We start from the raw sequence: 22,449 nt of genomic DNA on the forward strand, positions 1-22,449 counted from the left end.
ATTTTTCCTATGTCAATTACCACTCAGGAGCAGACACTTCCTTCCTCCCAGTTCCCTTCTGTACTCTCCTCTACAAGGTGCCCCTGCTGTCTTCTGAGGAAGAGCTGAGTGTGCCAAGGAGAGGGAGAGAGGAAATTAGACTCTGGCCTGTCGTGACCAGCAGCCCACACTGGCTTTGTCCCAGGCTCTGGCAGAAGGGGATTATAAGAGCCAGTGCCTCCCCAGCACGGGAAATCACTCAGAGAAGGGAATCTTTTTTTTTTTTTCCAGTAAACCTATTTTCCCTATCCTGTGGTTTTCTTTCTGGGTTTCATCTACTATCAGATCTGTCACTGACCTAAAAAGAACTTCAATGTGTTGGAAAAGCATACTTCAAGCAGCTGTAATAAATCTCAAGTTGATATTTATGAAGTTAACTTTCTCTCACTGAGGATCTGGTTGTATACTTTGTGGGTGTCACTCATCTTCGAATCATGTCATGTTAGAACCAAACTGTCCGTGGAGATTAGCTAGACCAACCTCCTTTTTTTACTGAAAAATCTGAGACATGAAGAAGCAGAGTGACATTCCTAGGGTCTCCGACACTCCTACCTAAGCAGCAAAAGCCAGACTTGAAGTCAAAACTTCCTATTACTGGATTCCATTATGCCCCCCGGTCTTTTTTCTTGGTAAGGAGGTTTTAGAAGTTTCATTTGGCAACTAAAGAGGCTGGATGGAGAATAAGAAAATTCAGTAAGTTCAAAACCCATCCCCTTCATTACCTGTTAACATTGCCATGTTCCGTTGCTGCCTAAAGATGAAGTTTGGCTGTTTGGATTATTTCTGATCTCTCTTAATGGACCCCAGATCCCCAAATGTGGCCATCCCACAGTTCAGTCACATCAAGGCCGGTCATTTGAACCAGGTAGGCTGACAATTCTTCATTCTTCCCCAAAAGTTCTAAAGCTGCCCTGGTCTAGACTCGTTAGGCCTCAACTGCTCCAGCCATAAAACGGGAATCACGATTTAACCATGTCCATAGAGTCTTGTATTGAAGAAATTTTGAAAACTATATAGAGAGTGCTTAGCAGACGAGTTACTATTACTGTCATCATTCTTAGCCTGAAGGGTGATGAGAGAAAAGAATCTAACAAATTTAAACAGTATGTTCAGAGCCCTAGAACGAATCTCAATTTAACATTCACTTTGGCCTCTTTGGCGGCAAATACAATAATAATAAACATATTGCGATCAAGACTGACACTGGATTAGGCTTTACTAGAGCACTCGGCATTGTTAGAATAGCCCCTTTGTTTTGGACGTCAGATCTCTTATGTGATTTTCCATGTGTAAGTGTGAGCACCCTAAATTCAGGGAAATTATCCTATTTTGACAACACAGTAGATTTGATGAGTACTTATTCAATGTGTGTTGAGTGAATAATCCAAAATCTGTACATAGTTATAGAAACGTGGATTATATGCTGATTCACATGACAGATTCAGACTATATTAAGGGTCAGGACTATAACTTTATGTCATTTCCCTCTCCTTTTCTTTTCTGAGGGTCTCTAATAATAAGCTTACAGGGATTGAGATTGTCCATTTCATGGACTGAGGTGTCTTGGTCACCATCTCACTATCATGCTATGATGTCTTCCTATCTTTCTTTCCCCCTTCTGCCCCTAAGAGCAAAGATTAAAGACAAAGATGAAGTCACTGTAAACTAACTTGTCATCATTTTCACATTGCTTTTCTTTTTCAGTGCAGAAATTTAAAGTGAGTATAAACCAAAAAAACAAAAGCATAGCTTTGATCTCTGGCTTCCATTTTCCCCTGTGAATATAATCTAAGATCACCTACTAATGCCTCTGCTGTCCTGAGTGGGGCTCCTTTAGGAAAGTAAATCAAGGCATTCTAAAAACCCTGTACAGGTAGATGTCCAAGTAGCACGTGTAGTGTGTCTGCCCGTGGCTCTGTGGACAGCCAAGAGTAGAAAGTGTGTGTACCTGACGTGTAGGCATAAGAACCAAAGATCAGAACTGAGTAATCCCAAAAGCCCCAGGAGGGAGTCTCCATTCTCCTTTCCCAGACCTCTCATTATCCTCGCACCTCTTATCCCACAGTAGAATCCCAGTAGACTCCCCCTGCCAGGTGGGTGGCCTCAGCCAACGCCCCTTCTCTGGCTGCTTTTTCACCCAGCATCTCCCTGCCACTGAGAAGCAAGAGTGACACATGTTCTACCCACCTTCCCTTCGGAAATTCAAAGCAGGTGAATCTCACAGCAGTTCTGGTACTGAGAATTAAGAAACCTTCCCTCTCAAACTTCAGGAAGGTTCTTATTTTCCAAGCCTCCCTCCTATGAGCTGGTGGTACGGGGGTTAACAGCATGTCTGCTTTCTTTGGTCTGTGGTCCCAGGGGGTCCCAGCAGTAGATCGGCAGAGTTGGCAGATCACTAAATAGTTTACAACTCCCCACCCAGCGTGGCATGGTCGCCTTAGAGAATGGATGGAAAATATCCCCTTGCTATAACTGGGTTCAGCCCTGTGACTTAGCACCATCTTATTTGGCAATCTTTTTCTCTTGACATATTTAGTAATCACTCTAAGGGAGATTTATTAGACTGTTCATGGGAACAAACAATGCACTAAATATTACACATATGCATGCTTTCAATACCACTCCTTTTCTAGCCTATTCTGAAGCTTGCCCCCAAAGTCTTTCTTTTAACTCCCTCGTCTTTAAATTCCTCTTGGTTCTTCTCTCCTCCAAAGTAACTTTTCATATTTTGGAATTTTTTTTGTAGTTAGGAGTTCTTTTAATCAAAATTCACTGGGCCAAGCTTAGAGAAGAATGGATGAAAACACACTCTCAGTGTTTACGGGTTGGGGACCGTGAGGAGACGTGAGGAAGGAGGACTTTGACAGCTGGTGCCCCTCAGACATTTTCAAAAAACATAGTATCCCACTCACCCTGGCACATGCATGCACAGGAAAATGTCTCAGCAGATAATCCAGCTACAGCAGATTTAAGAGCAAATCTATCAGGGTCATGGAGACGCTCAGAAGGTTATGAGCTATAATGGTGCTGCAACAGTACGGCAACTCCGGATACGAGGCTTTTATTCCCTTTAAGTGTGAAATGTTCTTCGTTCATCAGGTATGTAATAACGGCTAGCTCTGCTCTTGGGAGAGCCCTCTCAGTGCCAGGCATGGACCTAGATGTGCTCATTTGTTTAACACTCAGCTACATGTCCACTAATGGCCTCATTTCACAGAGAGAAGGCCGTATTTTCTCACCTTAGACTAGATTACACACGCTCCTACATGTCTGAACTTGAGCCCTTGTAATTTTTTAGAGGTGGGGCGGTGAAAGCACAAAACCAGGATTTAGTTGCTAGCAAGAACCTTCATCTAGCTTCTGGTATTGCCAACCTAGAGGCGTATGGTGAGGGGCTAGGAGCACAGGTTCTGGAACCAGACTGCCTGGTAGAGCCCAGCTCTGTGTGGCCTTGGGCAAGTGACTTGGCTTCTCTGTGTCTCAGCTTCCTCGTCTGTAAAATGAGGCTAGTATTTGTACCTACTTTAGAGTTTCTTGTAAGGATTAAATGACTTAATCCATATAAAGGGCCTAGAACTGTGCCTTGCACGTAGTAGGGGCTGTTAAATGAGCGTCTGTATTCCCATGTGCACTTGGATCACAGGCATACAGAACTCGGGCACAGCAAATGTGATTTAGGGCAAGGTGTGCGGAATAAATCCTACTGTGTTCCCTTAGCATGACTGCCATGTATCCCAGCCAAGCTCTGCAGTTACAGCTCCCTTCCCACAGAAGCAGAGAATACAAGGGCCCTCAAGGTGAACCGCTTGTCTTTTATGTCACAGAGTGACTACATTGAATGGGGAAATCATTTAGCTGCCCTACAAATCGGCAGCAAGGGATGGGCCTACAGGGGGCCTGTGCACTTGGAATTGCACCTTAGTTCACTTTTTACATTTTCAAGGGGAGACCTTATACTGGGGTGGACCAGTATACGATTTTCAGATATTTATAGACCAACTGAGTCACACATAAAGAACACACAACGTGTAGAAATAATGGTGGTGCTCCTCAAACTTTAGCTATATCAGAATCCCCCGAAGGGCTTGTGAAAACCCAGATTCCTAGGCCACACGCCAGAGACTGTGACTTACCAGGTCTGAGAATTTTCATTTCTGACAAGTTCAAATCTGTGTTTTACATCCTTACTACCCACTTCTGATGTAAGGTTATAACATTTAATTTGAACTCTTTAGCTTAGAGATGGCATGAGTGACCCCCTTTCCCCTCCCCCACAAAAAATAGAGACGTTTGAATCCACAGAGCTAATGTCACTTAGTACTGTCTTATTTTTGGTAATCAACACTGACTCTCATTTTTTCCCCATAGTTGCATGCTGCTGTGACCAGGATCCAGGTTCCAAGGCCTGGATTTAATTACACATTTGCTCACATATGTATCCTGAATAACGATAAGACTTGCATCGTGGACGACATAGTGCATGTCCTGGAGGAGCTAAAGAATGCTCGGGCCACCAACCGGACCAATTTTGCTATCACGTACCCGATCACTCACTTAAAGGACGGGAGGGCAGTTTACAACGGGCATCAGCTTGGAGGCGTCACCGTGCACAGCAAGGACCGAGTGAAATCCGCAGAGGCCGTCCAGCTCACCTACTACCTGCAGTCAATCAACAGTCTCAACGACATGGTGGCAGAGAGGTGGGAGTCCAGCTTCTGCGACACCGTCCGACTGTTCCAGAAATCTAACGGCAAAGTCAAAATGTACCCTTACACGTCCTCCTCACTGAGGGAAGATTTCCAGAAGACCAGCCGCGTATCAGAACGCTACCTGGTCACCAGCTTGATCCTGGTGGCCACCATGGCCATCCTCTGCTGCTCCATGCAGGACTGCGTCCGCAGCAAACCCTGGCTGGGCCTGCTCGGGCTGGTGACCATAAGCCTGGCCACTCTCACTGCGGCCGGGATCATCAATCTTACTGGTGGGAAATACAATTCCACCTTCCTGGGAGTCCCTTTCGTCATGCTAGGTAATTACTACCCTTTGTTTTTCTGTTTCCTCCTTCTGGTGGTGGTGACTGGGTTCCTAAAAGGCAAGGAGAAGCCGTCTAACAAGTTTGTTTCATTTATGGCTTCCTCCTCTTGCCCAGAAGCCCTGGGGCCAGTTCTATAAGGTGGTGTTGGGTCACAAGAGGCAGCCTTATCTGGTAAATGTGCCGGAAGTCCAAAGTCCTGGGTTCCAGGCCTGGTTCTCCATTAAGTAGCTGCATGGTGTTGAGCAGATATTAATCTCTGTGCTCCAGCGCCTTAGGCTGGGCTTCCCCAGAAGCAGACCCTGAGACAAGGATTTAGATACAAGTACTTTGAGACCCGAGCATGGGAGTGAGGACATGAAACAGGGAAGGAAGACGATTCGGGGTATGCTAATCAGCATAAGCTGTGGGCACCCGTGGCTTAGTCCCACTGGGGACCTTTGAGAGACCTCAGAGGTCTCCTTGAGGGGTGAGGAGGCTGAAAGCTGTGCAGTGTACCCAGAAACCCTATGTATGATTCATTGAGGGTTCTCCCCCGAGTCATTAACGCCCCAGCACTTCCCAGGGAAGACCAAGCACATTCCTGAAGCTGGAGAAATCCCTCAGGTTACCAGTATTTGGAGTAAGAAGACTTCCGTGAGCTCAAGAATGGGGAACGGGAGGGCACAGAGGTTGGGCGCGAACAGTGTCCACTGGCCTCGGTTTCCCTACCCGATGGACTGAGTGGATGCGAACATCACACAGAACGATATGGTAAACGTACGAGAACTCTGAAGCCAACAAGTGAGACATAAATAAGAAGGTAACTTTTTCCTGTCTTTGCTATGAACTCAGGAGAACGTTTTAAAATGATAGTGTGAGAATCCCACTATGTTCTCTCTTGGAGGCTGCAGGAACTTCCTGATAGAGATAATTGTCAACGTAAAGCTGTAGTGGTCATAACATAATGTCAGTTGCTCTGTCCATCTGATTTTGAAGGTGCCATGCCCAGCAAACCTGATGGCAGAGTTCTTGTGGGCCAAGGATTCAGTTAGCTTCCCCCTCTTCTTTGGCAACTTCTCAACAATCCCTTTAGCAAAATTAAAATGTCATTTGGAATCAGATGCTGACATGACAAATGAAGTGGCATTTCTCATTGGCTGAGGAAAAACTATGGTGGAGTTCATTAGTATGCCTTGTGTCCTGTTTGGGGGTAGTAGAAAAGAAAGGAATTTACTCGGGAAGTCTCAGCTGCATGATGGTTAAATGATAACGTGCGGGGCTGGCGGAGCCACAGAACTACGTGCGGCCTTCCATGCTCTGCGGCCTGTGGGAACTGAAACCCAGGCAATAAACACATACTAGCAGCCTTGGTGGAAAAGTGGGGCACTGTGCGGAGACCGAGCATGCTGCGCAATTACCAGATCGGTTTACTCATCACTGCCGAACTCAGCACAGGAGAGGCTGCCATACTTCCTCCGGAACTCAGTCTGTTGAGATGGCAGCATCACTTGCCTCTCTAAGATAACCCCAAGACGATGTGGGTCAGCTGTGGAATACAGGGCGGTTCCTTGAGGCGTGAGTAAGGACCGGTTAGGAGGAGCTTCCACGGAGGCCTGAGTCAAGATTTCAATTAAAATGTTCTGCTCATGATTAGTGAGATGCTTGGGGGGTTGTTTTGTTTGTTTGTTTGTTAGCTTTCCATTTTAAAAATAGTGTATTTTTTTAATGTGATTGTTTTTGTGGGAGGAAGATAAATGGGGATAAGGGTTTATGGGAAACTGAAGGGAGACAGGTTCTTAAGGGGAAGAAAAAAGGATGTCAGGGATAGAAAAAGGACTATCATTCCTGGTTTTATGACACTCTTAAGTAGTTACCAGTGAGCTCAGAGAATGATACAATATTTAAAACTTCCTGAAAATGAACTGCATTCATAAAACAAAATTTCAATATTTAGAGGTCCTTAAAATTAATTTTTAAGTAAAACTAAACAGTAATATTCAAAACTTCTTCAAATTAATTTCACTATAAGTAAAATGAAATTAAATATTCAAAACTTCTTGTATTTTATTAAGTAAAATAAATTACAATATTTAAAATTCCTTAAAACTGATTTTTGTACTTTTTTAAGTTTTAAATATTGTAAGTAGAAGTCAACACAAAAAGGAATACAGCAGGTAGTGCTGGTGTGGGGAGGGATGTAAGAGATGGAAAGATGCTGTTAGCAAGGGAGACCCAGTATCAGTGAACTTCACATGAATTCAATTCAGAAAAATCTGGCATTTGTCGTGAAAGAGATCAAGCGCCACAGTGCCCCATACACCCTTGCTCGTAATTTGTGAGGAATGTTACATGCATTGATTTGATGGTAGTTTTCCCTGCTGACAGTCAGTAGGCAACCTTTCTGTACATTTTCAGCTCAAAGAGATCTCAAATTACTTAGTCACAACATGAAAGGAAGCTACGCATTTTAGTAGCTAAGGCCCATTTGCAATAAATACTTTGCATCACGTAACGGATGCTTAACATGCTCGTAAAGCCAACAGCGTCCGGATTTAGGATAGTTGCCCTTCCGTATTTCTCAGATAAACTCTTCGTTCTCAGATTTGACTGTAAAATGGAATATAAGCCAGAGCATGCTCATAAATGCTGCTGCATTCAGGACCAATGTTTAATTCTGGTTTTTTGATGACCAGTCCTAAAATGCCAATAAATACTTCAAATGACCAAGAAGAAATGCAGTGCAAAGCGTTTTGCACTATGAGTCAATAAACTTGTCCAGTTTCTAAACTAAGCAGATTTAAGCAAAACTTCTTGATTTTCTGTGATACTAATATACGATCAAATAAAACTTTTAAAAATATATGGCCTCCTTTAGAAGGAAAAGTATCTTAGAAAAAGTCTCTTTTTCCTTTCCAGACATTTCCTTGGCCGACAATAGGTCTATAATGTGATAAACAATTATAGGTTTAAAATTCAACAAACTAAACAGTCTCAGTGTGATGCCAGTCACATAAGGCCAGACCCAGCCAAATGCCAAAATGGCAGTAGATTTAGAATGGAAAATTTTAAGACCATGTGTGTCAAGCAGTATTAACCTGACAAAATTCCAGAATAGGAAAGAATTTGGATAAACTCTGAGAGTTCACCATAATGGGATGTGACTGTGTGTTTCTAGCCAAGACGGTACGTGACATCTCTGGCAATAAGAATATATCCTACACAGATGAATCATTTTGGCAATGATGTAAGCATAGATACATCAGGATTTAGAATGTTTTTAATCAGTGTCATGCATATTAGACAACCCCACTTCTGCCAAAACCCCTGTCCATATGAGTCAGATCAGTTTATTTAGAGCTGAAATTCTTAAAGGTCTACAGTATCATAAATGCTCATTGACATTTTTTAGTGGTTATAATTTGGAGAGGAGTTTATTTCATCCATGCCCCTTATGCATAACGTAATAGCCTTTCTTTCCAAACTATGTTAACACCAGGTATTGAGGTACCTGAACTGCCATTTGTAAACATCTCACACTCATCATGTTAATCCGTTATGGAATTTCCTTTAAAGGATGAGGATTTACAACGTTGCCCTGCAGTTGGGTATGATTTAAGAAATTGGCACAGGTTTTGCACATGCAAGCTCTCCTTACAGGCTTAATATTTCCACAGCTTTGCTGATCAGACACAAATCAGGAAAGGAATGGAATGCTGGAGAATATAGAAGGCAACAGAAGGAAGGTTTTCTTCCTTCTTCATCTGGCAGGTTTGGTGCCTCATGTACATTCTGTACAGCTAAAAGGGGAGAAGTAAAGTTGCGGTGAAAGATACTTGGGATATTACTTTCTATGTGGTAATCTAATTTATAAGGGTTGCTTTGCATTTATTAAGATACAAGAGACTCAGAGCCCAGATGAGACGAAAACTTTTCTTCAAGAAAAATATTCTTCAAGCCCTTTCACATGTTTGGGATTTTGAGACAGTCTAATGTCAGATCCAGGGTTCCCTCTTCCTTCTACATTATCCAGCCAGGCCACTCAAATTCAAGGATAGGAAAGGAAGAAAGGATGTGATTAAGTGTTAGGAGGAGGCTAATAGCAAGGATGTTTGGCTTCGTTCAGGTTTCTAAGATTATCTATATTTAGCAGAAACCAGAAGCTCAGGCTCAGTTCTATGAGAATTGGTTCTTATTTGCTGCCACCTAGAATCTGACGCAGTATACGGAGCTCAGGCTTATAAAGAGGTAAAAGTTCCTGTGCAAGAAATTTCGTTCTAATGGAGAAATCGGAACTCTTAATTATCTTGGCTCTAAACTTAAGCAAACCTGCAAAGTTTTGCTTTCCTGATGAGTATTCTGGTATATTTCTAAAGTCATGAGAAATGTGGGAGGGAAAAATCAGCCAGATAATAATAAAATACAAAATTGTCAATATTCAACCATTTTTCACCTACAAAATTGGTACCAATATCTGACCATTTTTGAACGACAAAAGTGGTCATTTCTTATGGCTCAACCTGCTACGTTATCGTAGAAGTCCATTATTTGCAACAATAGAACAATCTACATGATGGAGTAGAAGTATGCTAGAATGCTGTGGAAATACTCTGCTTAGATATAAATCACTAAAAGGTTCAGTAGTTTCTAGAAAAATAATTGATTCATAGGGGTTTTGTTGTTCCCACTGTTGTTTACATCTGATTTGAAATAAGAGAGTAATTTTTCAAAGTTTTTTCCTGAATAGCTTTTTTCTAATGACCTGTGCTCATTGTGGGACTAATTTACAAGGCTACTGTGTAATCAAGTTTTGTGGCTAGTTACCGGCTTTTTATTCTTATGCTCCACCACTCCTTACAGTAAGGGGTGGGTGGGGAAAAATAGGTTTGAGGGGATGGATCAAACACGTTTTATTGTTCTATCCTTAACCATAAAGGAAGACAAGAACGGGACTAGGGGCACAGTCCGGGAGGGCAGAGCCCAGTTAGGCAGAGGAATGCAAGGGTGCTTCATCTCTGACCCAGGTCTCTTGGGTATCCTCTGGGTGGTCTAGCCAACTAGTCTAGGGAATAGGAGAGTGGCCAATTCCATGAAGGTCTGGCAGCTGGAAGCAACAGCTGGAAGGACATTGAGCTGGTTAAAAAAAAAAAAAGACCATGAGGAGAGACACCTAGTTTGTTGCTGCATTTGGATTAGCATCTCAGAAAGTCACTGCTGGGGCCCGGCAGTGTTGCCCACATGGGTCTACAGTAGCTCACAACGCAAGCAGGTTCGTAGTCATTGTCAAGGATACCCGCATTTCACCTAGGCTACTTCACCAGCCAAGAACCAAAGTGTAGATGGAACCTAAGGGAGGGATTCTAGCCCCTTCTCTGCACTGACTGGTGTAGCAGCACTAACATTTCTCTTCCTCACCAGTAAAATAAATTTCATATCAACTTACTAGTCATCTTGTGTGTGTGTGTATGCATGTGTGTGTGTATGTGGGTACATGTGTGTGTGTCTCTGTGTAATCTGGGTGCATAATACATATTATATATCACATTACCTATATCATATGTAATATGATATATCATGCAGTAAGTTCATGTTTATATACATTTTTATGTGTTTATAACCTTACATATATTGTTTAAATGTCTGAATAGAAATACTATATATTTCTCTCTATATTACATAGTATATATTCACACATTTTATATGTAAATATATAAAATGTGTTTGAATAAGATATGCCACATATACATATATTTATATATTACATATGTCTTCTATATGAAGAGATATTACACAATGACCATAGCATATATTATGGGCCACAGTTGTACACACTGATTTTATATAGTGCATGCGCGCGTGTATACACACACACAGAGTATGTAAATACTTTATCTTAAAACAAGGAAGAGCTATTAGCCAATTCATTTCTTGGACTCTTATCTGCACCTCTCGAATGAAGGAAAATCATTTCTCAGATTAAAACCCAATGCTGTGATTAGAATTACCAAAATGTGACAAGCCTCTGGTAGAAAGAGTAAGATGTGTACATTCGCCCTGATGTGAGCATCTGTCTTAACTTAAACAGAGTACACCTTTACTCTCACTCTTAACTGTCAGACAAAACAGGCTGTGATAAACCAAACAGTTCAGCGTAGAAAGTAAATGTTCGTAACAGGCAAAGTGTAAATGCAACCCAATTAATGAACTTCTCCCTTAAAACAGATGTTACTCAGGCCAGACGTATATACACTTTAAATTTCTTCTCAGAAAAACAAAAATCATGAATTTATGTGGATGTCATGGAAGGAAAAGCTTTCTATAAACATGAGCTACTTAGTGAAACTTGTCTAAGAATAAAATATGTTTTAAGCAGATTTTTCTCATGCATTCATTACACTCCATGGATTTTCTAGAAGAATGTAGTGATTTTATTTCCATATATGAAATCTGGCACTGGCCAGACATGCTATCAACGGCTTCAGTGTCTCCTGATATTAAATGTTTTCCCATTGAAACTGGAAGCCATCTCATTTTACCTCCTCCATCTTCTTAGTTATTCCTTACTTTTAAGAACTCAGGATGAGGAAATCCTGCTAGGATTAAAGGATTAAAATGTGAGGAGCACCCAGAGGCATCAGCCTCCGCGCTGTGGTTCTGTGTGCTGGGGAAGGCAGGAGAATCTGGGCCTGAAGAAACATCTGCCTTACAAAGTCCAAATGTACAAAGTAGATCGATTTGCCTGTGATATTCATTGGCCAAAAAAATAAACAAACAAATCACCCAGACTGCCTCTGATAGCAAAACCATTAAATACGTATAAAATATAAGTGACTTTATGAACAACTTTCCGGAAGTGTATCTACTGGGTAAAGTTAGGTTAACTCTCAACTATTCACTTGTCGATTCCTGCGTCGGTAGGTTGTAAACAATCCCAAAGGCTTTGGTCAGGTCCCAGAAAGGAGTCTGGGTGAGAGTGAGATTTAATCTGTGAGTATTCCTGACACTCACCCCAAGTGACTGGAGGATTTTCCACCATTAGTGTTATTTATCATCTGTGCTGCCTTGTCTCTTCATTGCCTCCAAAGCCTGCAAGTTAACTGCACAGAAAGATAGAAAATTCTTTGGAAAAGAAGAAAAATGATTAGCCTAAATCCTTCGGTATTTGACTTTACTAGATGAAAATCCCAAAGACTACTGCTAATAAAATTTAAATTGCACTCCTGGTATAAACTGTATCTGAACACTGGTGAAGAGCTCTACTGTCCTTATCCCAGGGCCTGGCTAAAAGCCTGCGCTGCCACAGAGCATTCACTCATGAATAATCAGAACTTGGACCTTTGTGTGTGTCTTGACACACTGATAGGCATGTGTTCCTATGCACGTAACTATACAGACATGCGATGAACCAAAACAAACATCTTGAATGTGCTTGTCAAAGACTAAGTGAATACTTTAAAAGCTTCTTTATCTTCAGAATTTGATAGAATCAGTATGTATTGTTTAGCAGTTCCCTCTGGCAATTCATCAGCCTTAACCACTGTGGCTGTAAGAGAGGGAGCGCGCTAGGATGCTGGTCAGTTCCTGGCAGGCTCACTACCACGCAGCAGTCTTTGACTTCCAGGTCTCAGGCTGCCCCAGGTCTTGGACCTGCCCCTTGGATGATGAGCCCAGGCTCCCATTACGTGCAGGGCTTCTGGTCACCAAGGGCTAAATCTATTTGTTGACACTAAAGAAAGGAGGCAGCTGCTGAGAGAGGAAAGTGAAGAGGAACAGAATGTACCAAAATCTTTCTTCCCTGCCTTTCCTTGGTTGTCATTGGCCCAGTTTCTGAAATGGATGTAAAAACAAAGACCTGGGCTGGCTGGAGGAAAAACTGGGAAGGAGTTAGTCTCTGTGAGATCCTCCTTACCTATGATTTCCTCTGCACTCCCTCCCCATCTCCGTTCTCTGTCCCATTCCCCAGACCAAAGGGAAGCTGCTTCAGTAGACACACTATTCCAGAGGGGGCTGCATTTAAAAGAATACCCTTGAAGGCCAAACCACAGGGAATTCAGTTGTGATGATGGGCAGAGCAGACATTCTTGGGGGGCAGAGCATTCCTCACGTCCTACGGCTCTTGGAACATGTCTCCCCTTGAGTCCAGGCCAGAAAATAGGGGCTCCACAGTTCCGCTTTCCATTAGGGTAATAGACCAACCTCTTCAACATAAATACCCAGCTGTGAATCAGGTCTGGTGCCAGCTAGGCAGTCCAGGCTATTCATCCCTGGGAGGCGCCCGCAGCTATGTTGGCACTCATCTCTCCCTTGACTGACTGAGCTTCAGTAAGGAGGCCCAGTTATGGTGTTAGCGGTTGTCCCTGAAATCCAAAGAGCTCTTTGAAGACAGTGCACAACTGCCATCTGGAGTTTAGGGTGTAGGCATCTGCTAGAGGCGTGTGGCTTGAGAATCAAGAATCTAGCCTATCAGGAATGAAGGTGGGGGCCTTTGCAGGCCAGGCCACCAATGACTAGCAACGAACGCTGAGTGATCAGGTAAAACAGATTCTTGCTCAGGGCTTCCTCTTCTGGCCTCTGTATCTGTATGCACACCCCTGTAGCAAGAAGAATGAAGGAGAAGCATAAGCCCCTATGAATAAAACCAGAATCCTCTGGAACTGCCCCCAGAACCAAGAACGTGTGATGTGCAAAAAGAGTCAGGACTCAATAAAAATGATCAAACTACAGAAGGATAAGGCATTTAAAATGCAGCAACAGATCTCAAGAGACAGGCGAACAGCTTACGTCCACCTCTCCTTGAGTTTGATTATTTTCATTCTGGACCCTCAAATGCCTTATTCTTTTCACCTAATAGCTCTGTTAACTCAAAGTCCTTTCCTCGATTAGCTTCTAAGATCATCCAACAGCAAGGTAAGAAAAGGATTCTTACTGTATTTTCCAACAAGAGTCAGGGTCAGATAATATCATTAGAAAACATCACACCAATTGTAAAAAAGGACTGCAAAACAGATTTAATTCAAATCCTACTATATGAGTAATTCTAATTCTGCTCTCTGCATCTTTATTTTCTTACCATATTTAATGACTCAGTACCAAAGCCCTGTTTTAAAACTTTTTTTTTCTTTCTAGCAAGAAAACACATAAAATTCCATTTGCCATTTTCAGTGAAACTCTAAAGTGTGTTTTGCCCACCAGAACTTATTCTACATGGCCCCAGACGAAATGGTCAGTATTGTTTCCCCAGGATGCAGATGCCTCGGAAGTACTTTTTTTACCCTCATTTCAAGGGATCAGTTATTTTTTTATTTTATTTTATTTTCGCGGTATGCGGGCCTCTCACTGTTGTGGCCTCTCCCGTTGTGGAGCACAGGCTCCGGACGCGCAGGCTCAGCGGCCATGGCTCACGGGCCCAGCCGCTCCGTGGCATGTGGGATCCTCCCGGACCGGGGCACGAACCCGTGTCCCCTGCATCGGCAGGCGGACTCTCAACCACTGCGCCACCAGGAAAGCCCGGGATCAGTTATTTTAATCAACGATCAGCTGGTCCTTCCTGAAAACACAGTGGCAACAAACTCAATAAATAGTTTGCCCTGGTAAGACTAGACATTAACTATCTAAAACATAATTAACAACAGTATGCCAGTCAACGAGTGCACTTTTTACTTCACGTCTGGGGAGTTTAGGTGCCTCCAATTGAATAGGGGCCACGGTGCTAGTTATCAAATTGACAGTCTTGACCTGACCTCTAAAAGTGGCTGTAAAGCAGTGCCTAGTAAATTAAGATAGATGCCAAATCTATATCGTGACTATGAAATGGGCATTCGGGTTTGAGGCCAAGACTTCACAATACATATATAAATACCAGCCTGGGCACGAGGGAAGACAAGCGCTCAATGACTGAACACAAGGTAACAGTGACTCACTTTACTCAGTATTATGATTGGCTGGAGATTTTAAATTCATTTTTAAAAACCAGACTATTGTACCACAGGGTAAAGATTTTATTCTCCTCAGTAATGGGATTGACTATGCCAAGGTGTAGAAGCAGAAAATGAGATCTGCCGATCTCAGTGCCAAGACAGGGGTGATAGAAAGCCACAACAGGTCACTTTGTGGGTCTTTTCGATGTTGCAGCGGCCTGGAAACCTGGGGAGGCCCGTCCAGGAAATGTCTGGCTCCAACTAGGAAAGATGGGAGAAGTTCAACTAGATCTGGTTTTAGGCAGTAGAATAAAGTCAAAACGGGCACTTACTGTACCTGTGCTGTTCCAAGGTTACTGGAATACTAACCAAGGAGCCAAAGGCACTAAGTAGTTCAGGAGAGAGGTTACTGGTCTGGCCCGGTCCCTCAGAGGCCACTGCCAAAGAGTGCAGAGAAGCCAGCAGAGTCACCGCCTGCTTGAGACGCCATCCATAAACAACCAAAACGGGTGAGACATCCCTGAAGACAAGAGACACGCCACAAACTTGCAACCTGAATTTTCATTTTTATCCACTGAGTTCATATGAATCTTGTTCCTTCTTCCATCCTTCCTGTTCACTGAAACTTGTCCCTACTTATTTTGCTTCCCTCTGTTTCGCAGATTTATTGCTTCCTGCATTGATATTTGGGGAAGAAGCAAAAAGAGGCTGTGATTTAGGTTCCTGTGAAGGCTCAGATTAAATACAGTGCTTCTTTCTCCCTAAAGCCTTCTACTTGGCCAAACTTAAATGAGGTGATGAGCCGTTAACTCAGAACCCTCTGCCCACCGCCTTAGTCTGTGCTGACCTCCAGCCAGACTTGTGGGGATGACAAGCAAAATGACGAGTGGCCAGGCATCCTCTCTGGAGTGTTCCACCAACCAAGGCAAACAAATACTCCGCAAACTGCACCAACAACCCTAAACTATCAATGTGCATAATCCCCAAAAGACACAGGCACACGTCTACTCAGATTTTTATAGGCAAAAGTCCACCCAGCTTTCTTGAGCCACAAGGAAGCCATGAAGATCTCAGCTCCTCTATCTTCCCTCTATCCCTTAACATTTATGATTCACTAAAACACGAGTTTCTCTCTCCACAGGAGAAATCAGTGACATTTACTGTCACCTGTCACCCCTAGGACGGGTTATATTTCCTTTGACCCAGTAGTTCCCCAGGACCAAGGTGTTTCCCCTCTTTAGAGAGATTAGCCTTTAAAATTTTTGATCTGGTCTTTTTCTGCCCCCTCAGGTCATGGATTATATGGGACTTTTGAAATGTTATCCTCCTGGAGGAAAACTAGAGAAGACCAACACGTTAAAGAGAGAACTGCAGCAGTCTATGCAGACTCCATGCTCTCCTTTTCTCTCACCACTGCCATGTACCTGGTCACCTTTGGCATAGGGGCCAGCCCTTTCACGAACATTGAGGCAGCCAGGATTTTCTGCTGCAATTCCTGTATCGCAATCTTCTTCAACTACCTCTATGTACTCTCGTTTTATGGTTCCAGCCTGGTATTCACTGGCTACATAGAAAACAATTACCAGCATAGTATCTTCTGTAGGAAAGTCCCAAAGCCCGAGGCATTGCAGGAGAAGCCCGCATGGTACAGGTTTCTCCTGACGGCCAGGTTCAGCGAGGACACAACTGACGGCGAGGAAGCGAACACTTACGAGAGTCACCTATTGGTATGTTTCCTCAAACGCTATTACTGTGACTGGATAACCAACACCTATGTCAAGCCTTTTGTAGTTCTCTTTTACCTTATTTATATTTCCTTTGCCTTAATGGGCTATCTGCAGGTCAGTGAAGGGTCAGACCTTAGTAACATCGTAGCAACGGCGACACAAACCATTGAGTACACTACTGCCCAGCAAAAGTACTTTAGCAACTACAGTCCGGTGATTGGGTTTTACATATACGAGTCTATAGAATACTGGAACACTAGTGTCCAAGAAGACGTGCTAGAATACACCAAGGGGTTTGTGCGAATATCCTGGTTTGAGAGCTATTTAAATTACCTTCGGAAACTCAACGTGACCACTGGCTTGCCTAAGAAAAATTTCACAGACATGTTGAGAAATTCCTTCCTGAAAGCCCCCCAATTTTCACATTTTCAAGAGGACATCATCTTCTCTAAAAAGTACAATGATGAGGTTGATGTAGTGGCCTCCAGAATGTTTTTGGTGGCCAAGACCATGGAAACGAACAGAGAAGAACTCTATGATCTCCTGGAGACCCTGAGGAGACTTTCTGTCACCTCCAAGGTGAAGTTCATCGTCTTCAATCCGTCCTTCGTGTACATGGATCGATACGCCTCCTCTCTGGGAGCCCCCCTGCACAACTCCTGCATCAGTGCTTTGTTCCTGCTCTTCTTCTCGGCATTCCTGGTGGCAGATTCTCTGATTAATGTCTGGCTCACTCTAACGGTTGTGTCCGTGGAGTTTGGAGTTATAGGTTTCATGACATTATGGAAAGTAGAACTGGACTGCATCTCTGTGCTATGCTTAATTTACGGAATTAACTACACAATCGACAACTGTGCTCCACTATTATCCACCTTTGTTCTGGGCAAGGATTTCACAAGAACGAAGTGGGTAAAAAATGCCCTGGAAGTGCATGGGGTAGCTATTTTACAGAGTTACCTCTGCTATCTTGTTGGTCTGATTCCTCTTGCAGCTGTGCCTTCAAATCTGACCTGTACACTGTTCAGGTGCTTGTTTTTAATAGCATTTGTCACCTTCTTTCACTGCTTTGCCATTTTACCTGTGATACTGACTTTCCTGCCACCCTCTAAGAAAAAAAGGAAAGAGAAGAAAAATCCTGAAAATCGGGAGGAAATTGAGTGTGTAGAAATGGTGGATATCGATAGTACCAGAGTGGTTGACCAAATTACAACAGTGTGATAGCGTCTGCTTGTTATATTTTCACCCTAGGTCTTATCAAGAGCAAAGGGATGATGTTAATGGAAACAAATTGAAAGTTGTTCTTTGGTTTTTAAGAATAAGAAATAGGCATCGCCAAAAAAAAGTAAAGGACAAGGTGGGGAAATGGGCATTGCATATCTTCAATCTTTAAAACGAAAGGTTGTCATCAGAGAAAATTTACACACACACACACACACACACACACACACCCTAGGAGACTCATAGTCTCTTAAACTAAGATCAAATAAGCAAAAGCTTATTAGCAAGCAGAATCCTCTTTTACTCACACTGCAGATGTTGCTGGTATTGTGACAAAAACCTCCTGATTGAAAGGTCAGCTGCCAAGGCAGAAATAGCTTCGAGCGTCGCTCAAACAGTAAAGCTTCCAGAACTTCTGCAGAGCGGCAGCTCCAAGCAGCGTCTGTGGTTTAAGGTCTAAGGTCTTTGCCGTCTCATCTATCCCCCCAACACCCCAAGGGGATGTTTGTGAAAGTTCTGGCCACCAAAAGCAAGCCAGAACCTCAGAAACAGACACATGGCGGAATGGCCATCACCCATGGACTGAAACTGAGTCACCTCTAAACTCACCCGGGTGAGGCAGTTTTGTTGTCCAGAATGAATTTATCATACGCCCCACCCACCCACCATCAATATACTTTTAACATCGGTATGGTTTGGTTAATATACCTTTAAACCAATGACAGCTCCAGCAATGCAGAGTTAAGGCAATTCTATTTTGGTATATCTCGTTGCTTGTCACCAAATGGATCTGCTTCATTACTTACAGCTCTTGGCAAGAGGCTCTGAGTCCCCAAAACCACAGAGCCAAACCGAAATACCTGGCATGATGAAGGAAAAGCAGGTGTCTACTTGAACCCAGAGATAGTATTTCCATTTTGACAAAAAAAAAAAAAAAAAAAAAAGGCCAGCTGGTACAGCTGTTTGCGGTTTGGCCCTACATGCATTTTTTTTTTTTGCATGGATGCCCAGAAATAACATCTGCCCACACATAGCTGAGGAAGGAGAAATGAACACTGACATGGTTATCTGCCACAGCTTCCCACTTGTAGTGCCAGTCTGCCTTTGCTCAGGAGACATGCTTGCTCAGAGATACAGAGAAGAAAAGTCCTGAAACTTTGTAAGTCCTGAAACTGAGAACTTCAGGCAGACATAAAGGGCTGAAAGTGAGATAAATGGAAATGACTGGAAGATGTAATCACCACCATAAATCTATCAACGATGACAGTCAAGCTTTCCTGCTAACCTGGCTGCACTTTCATCTTCCTGGTCCCCACGCCCCCCCACCTTCGTTGGTACCCCTCTACTTCCTTGCACGGCCCTTCTGTACATTATCGAGCCTAGATGTTTATACTGTTGACTTGAAGTATCTACAGGATCTAAACAGAAATGGTTTGATCTGAAGAGGCTGTGTATGTTGCCCCCGACCCCTGCATTTCTTTAAGTCTATAAAAATGAAGCTAAAACCTGGTCACACTTGAGGTAAATGTCTACAGTACTTTTCCCTTTTAGAGACGTAGCTTATTTAGACATCTGTAGTGGTAAGCATTTCCCCAAAGCACCTTACCTTTCCGGACCTTAGCGGATGTACTGTGCAACTTCCCCATCCCCTGCAGCGGAGGAAACTGAGACCTAGGAGAATAAAGTGACTCACCCAAGGTCACACCACTGGAGGGTTTCCATCATTTTAGCATGCCTAAGACAGGGCAGGCCAATTTTAGATCTTCTCATAAGAGGGCTACTACTCCCTTCAAAGTACATTTCCAAGGAAGAAACATAGGACTTATTGGCCATAAGGCAGACTTTTTTTTAATGTCTGGGTAATGTTTGGGATTTAGGTTTACCATTGTCTTTCCAGACAGCAAAAATTCCCAAATGATTCAGATGTAACTACACCAAGTGCAAACCTGTGCTTTCTATTTCATGTACTGTTGTTCACACAGTTCTAAATATATGTGCAGGGGATCATAGCTAGTGCATTACACACTTGTTCAAGCTCTCCTGCAAACACACTAAGTGATCATACCAATGTGTTATGCACTCAACTAGAAGATAATGAGCTTTAATCTAAGGACAAATGCAATCCTCGAAAAAGGGCAAGTTCGCATAATAGATCTGCGATCAATTCTCTCTCCAAGGGGCCTGCAACTAGGCTATCATTGATAAAACACAGCTGAAGAGGGGATTGGTTTTATTCTTAAATCATATGTTGCTAAATCATTTTCTGAAGAGCGTGTTCTAAATCAGCCATTGATTTAGTGCCAGCCACGTGGAGCACCTTGGGTTACAGTGACTCCACAAAACTGATACAACACATACCAATTAAGCAGATTTTGTTGAGAATTTAACCATTCAGTTTGGTCAACCAGAATGACTTATGTGGAACTTTATTTTATGACAGATAGTAGTTTTCCCTCTTGATTGGGTCTCTGCACACCTTGGGATATTGTATTTTTAAATGAAGGGCATTTTCAAACTTGTCAACTTCTCTTTTCAGCACTTGAAATCTAAGCTTATGGAATTCTGACTGTGGAATGAATGAATTATTTTGGGGGGAGTCTGCATGCCAAGATTGACTACTTATTATTTATTGTTAGATCATTATTACTTATTTGTTAATATTCATTATTAATAATTGCTCTGATAGCATTGGTTTAGCCCCACCATGGAGAAGACATTTTGAAAATAGGTCAGAATCACATCCCCCCAAAATTTAAGTCTTTACTTCATGAAGTTTTACTTTTTCAATTGCTATAAAGAGGGAAGGAACAATCCTAGCAAACACTTGCAAAAGTTTTATTTTTCAATTAATTCCAACCAAGACATTAATGTCCACTTTACCAAAGAAACTTATTTGGTTGGTTTTGAGTTGGTATTTATTGTTTGTTTACCAAAGAAAATATTCCATTCATCAAAAATATTTCCCCTGCTCAACTAAAAAAAAAAAAAAAACTGTGATATTGGGCTTTCTTGGCCATTCATAAAGAAAAAAAGAAAAGTCAGGGGAAGGGTGATATTCTCTCATTGAGTTAAACTCAACAGAAGATGTAAATTCACAAGAAGCTTGGGGTTTGCAAGAAAGAAAATGACACTTGAAATACGGCATTATTGTTAAGTCCTATAGCAATGGCCCAATGAATAGCATGAGGGCTCCTCGGGCTAAAAGGAGCATATTTGTTGCACAGAAAAAATAAGATAATCGCTGATGAAACTCCTTCGCCATTGTTCCAGCTCATAAGCTTTGTTTGGGGTTTGGGGGGGTTTTAGGTTTTGGGGTTTTGCTTTGCTTTGGTTTGTGACATTTGTTTGTGTTTGCTCCTACCTTTTCTACCATTTCTACCCCCTCAATTTTCAGGCAAAAGTGAGCTAATCAGATGCCATCCTCCATGGCTACAGTTATTTGTGCAATATGCTGCTCTGAACAAGGCCCTTGATAACCCTTTTATTTTAACCAACCACCACCCAATTGTTCTAAGTGGCATTCTGGGACCATGACATCACTTTCCTCCAGCCCCAGCAATGGAGCGTGGCTGTGTCTATCTCAAGAACGAGTGGGCTGGGCAGCCGCCCTGGGGGTGTGGCATGAGTCAGAGCCTCTTGGACACAAATGATATCCTCCTTATAATGGCTTTTTATTCCTTCAGATCCTATTAAAGTAGCCCTGCAGCTTATAGTAGTGTTTGATCTCTGTGAATCTCTGTTTTCTCATCTGTAAAATGGCGATAATAACAGTAACTATCTTTCAATTCAGCAAATACTTACTGAGTGCCTAATATCACCCAGATACTGTTCTAGAGACTGGGGACAGCAGTAAACAAATCACATAAAAAAAAAATCTGCCCTCGAGAGCCTACATTTGAGTGATATTGTGGGTTTACTGTAAGGATTAACATGAGAAGATGTTCAGAGAGCACTCGTGGCAAGGCCTGGCATAGAGAAGGAACTCAAGACATTATTATTTGTAATTTGTCCATCCCACACAGTAGCACTAGAGCTCAGGATGGAAAGCTACAGAGAAGCAGATCTGTGCAGATCAGAGCCCAGGATTAGGGCTATGCAAAAACGCAGTTGTCCTGGTCATTTTAAGACATTCAAAATTTGGCTGGATCATCACTTAGTGGAGTGAGTGTGAAGGTGGCACAAGCCCTAGATGGTGGAGTTGGATTGTAATCCTTGAAAGAAAGGGATTACAGGTAGTTGGGAATGGAGTGGGGAGGGGAGGGCGCTTATTTCATTACTATGCCCGGCTTGTCTGAAGACATTTGAACATTCCTTTGGGGTAATTTGCTTTTAAGTCTGTGCTACATAAAAAGCACCAGGTATTTAAAGACAAAGTTCCTATTTTTTTAAAGCATGGTAAATCTGCAACACGAAGGAAAATATTAAATTAGTACTACCAGATTCTCTGGCAAAGAACTGAGAATGGCTTCAGCCAACACATTGCAGAGTACCTCCCCGTGGTGGTTACAACTGTTTATTTCTGTTTCATGCCAGTCCA

General features: G+C 42.6%; 1 protein-coding gene across 1 annotated transcript in view; it reads left to right on the forward strand.

The window, feature by feature from the left end:
* PTCHD1 (patched domain containing 1) overlaps positions 1–17,912 on the forward strand; it is a gene marked incomplete at both ends in the record, with an annotated part of 50,260 nt that extends 32,348 nt beyond the window's left edge. The window contains 2 exons of the mRNA XM_082681346.1: positions 4,408–5,068; positions 16,258–17,912. Of these exons, the coding sequence (XP_082537472.1) occupies positions 4,408–5,068; positions 16,258–17,912 (2,316 nt within the window). The remainder of the gene's footprint in view (positions 1–4,407; positions 5,069–16,257) is intronic.
* Positions 17,913–22,449: the final 4,537 nt, after the last annotated feature.

Source organism: Grampus griseus, assembly GCF_964374135.1.
Source record: "Grampus griseus genome assembly, chromosome: X".
NCBI classification, from domain to species: Eukaryota; Metazoa; Chordata; class Mammalia; order Artiodactyla; family Delphinidae; genus Grampus; species Grampus griseus.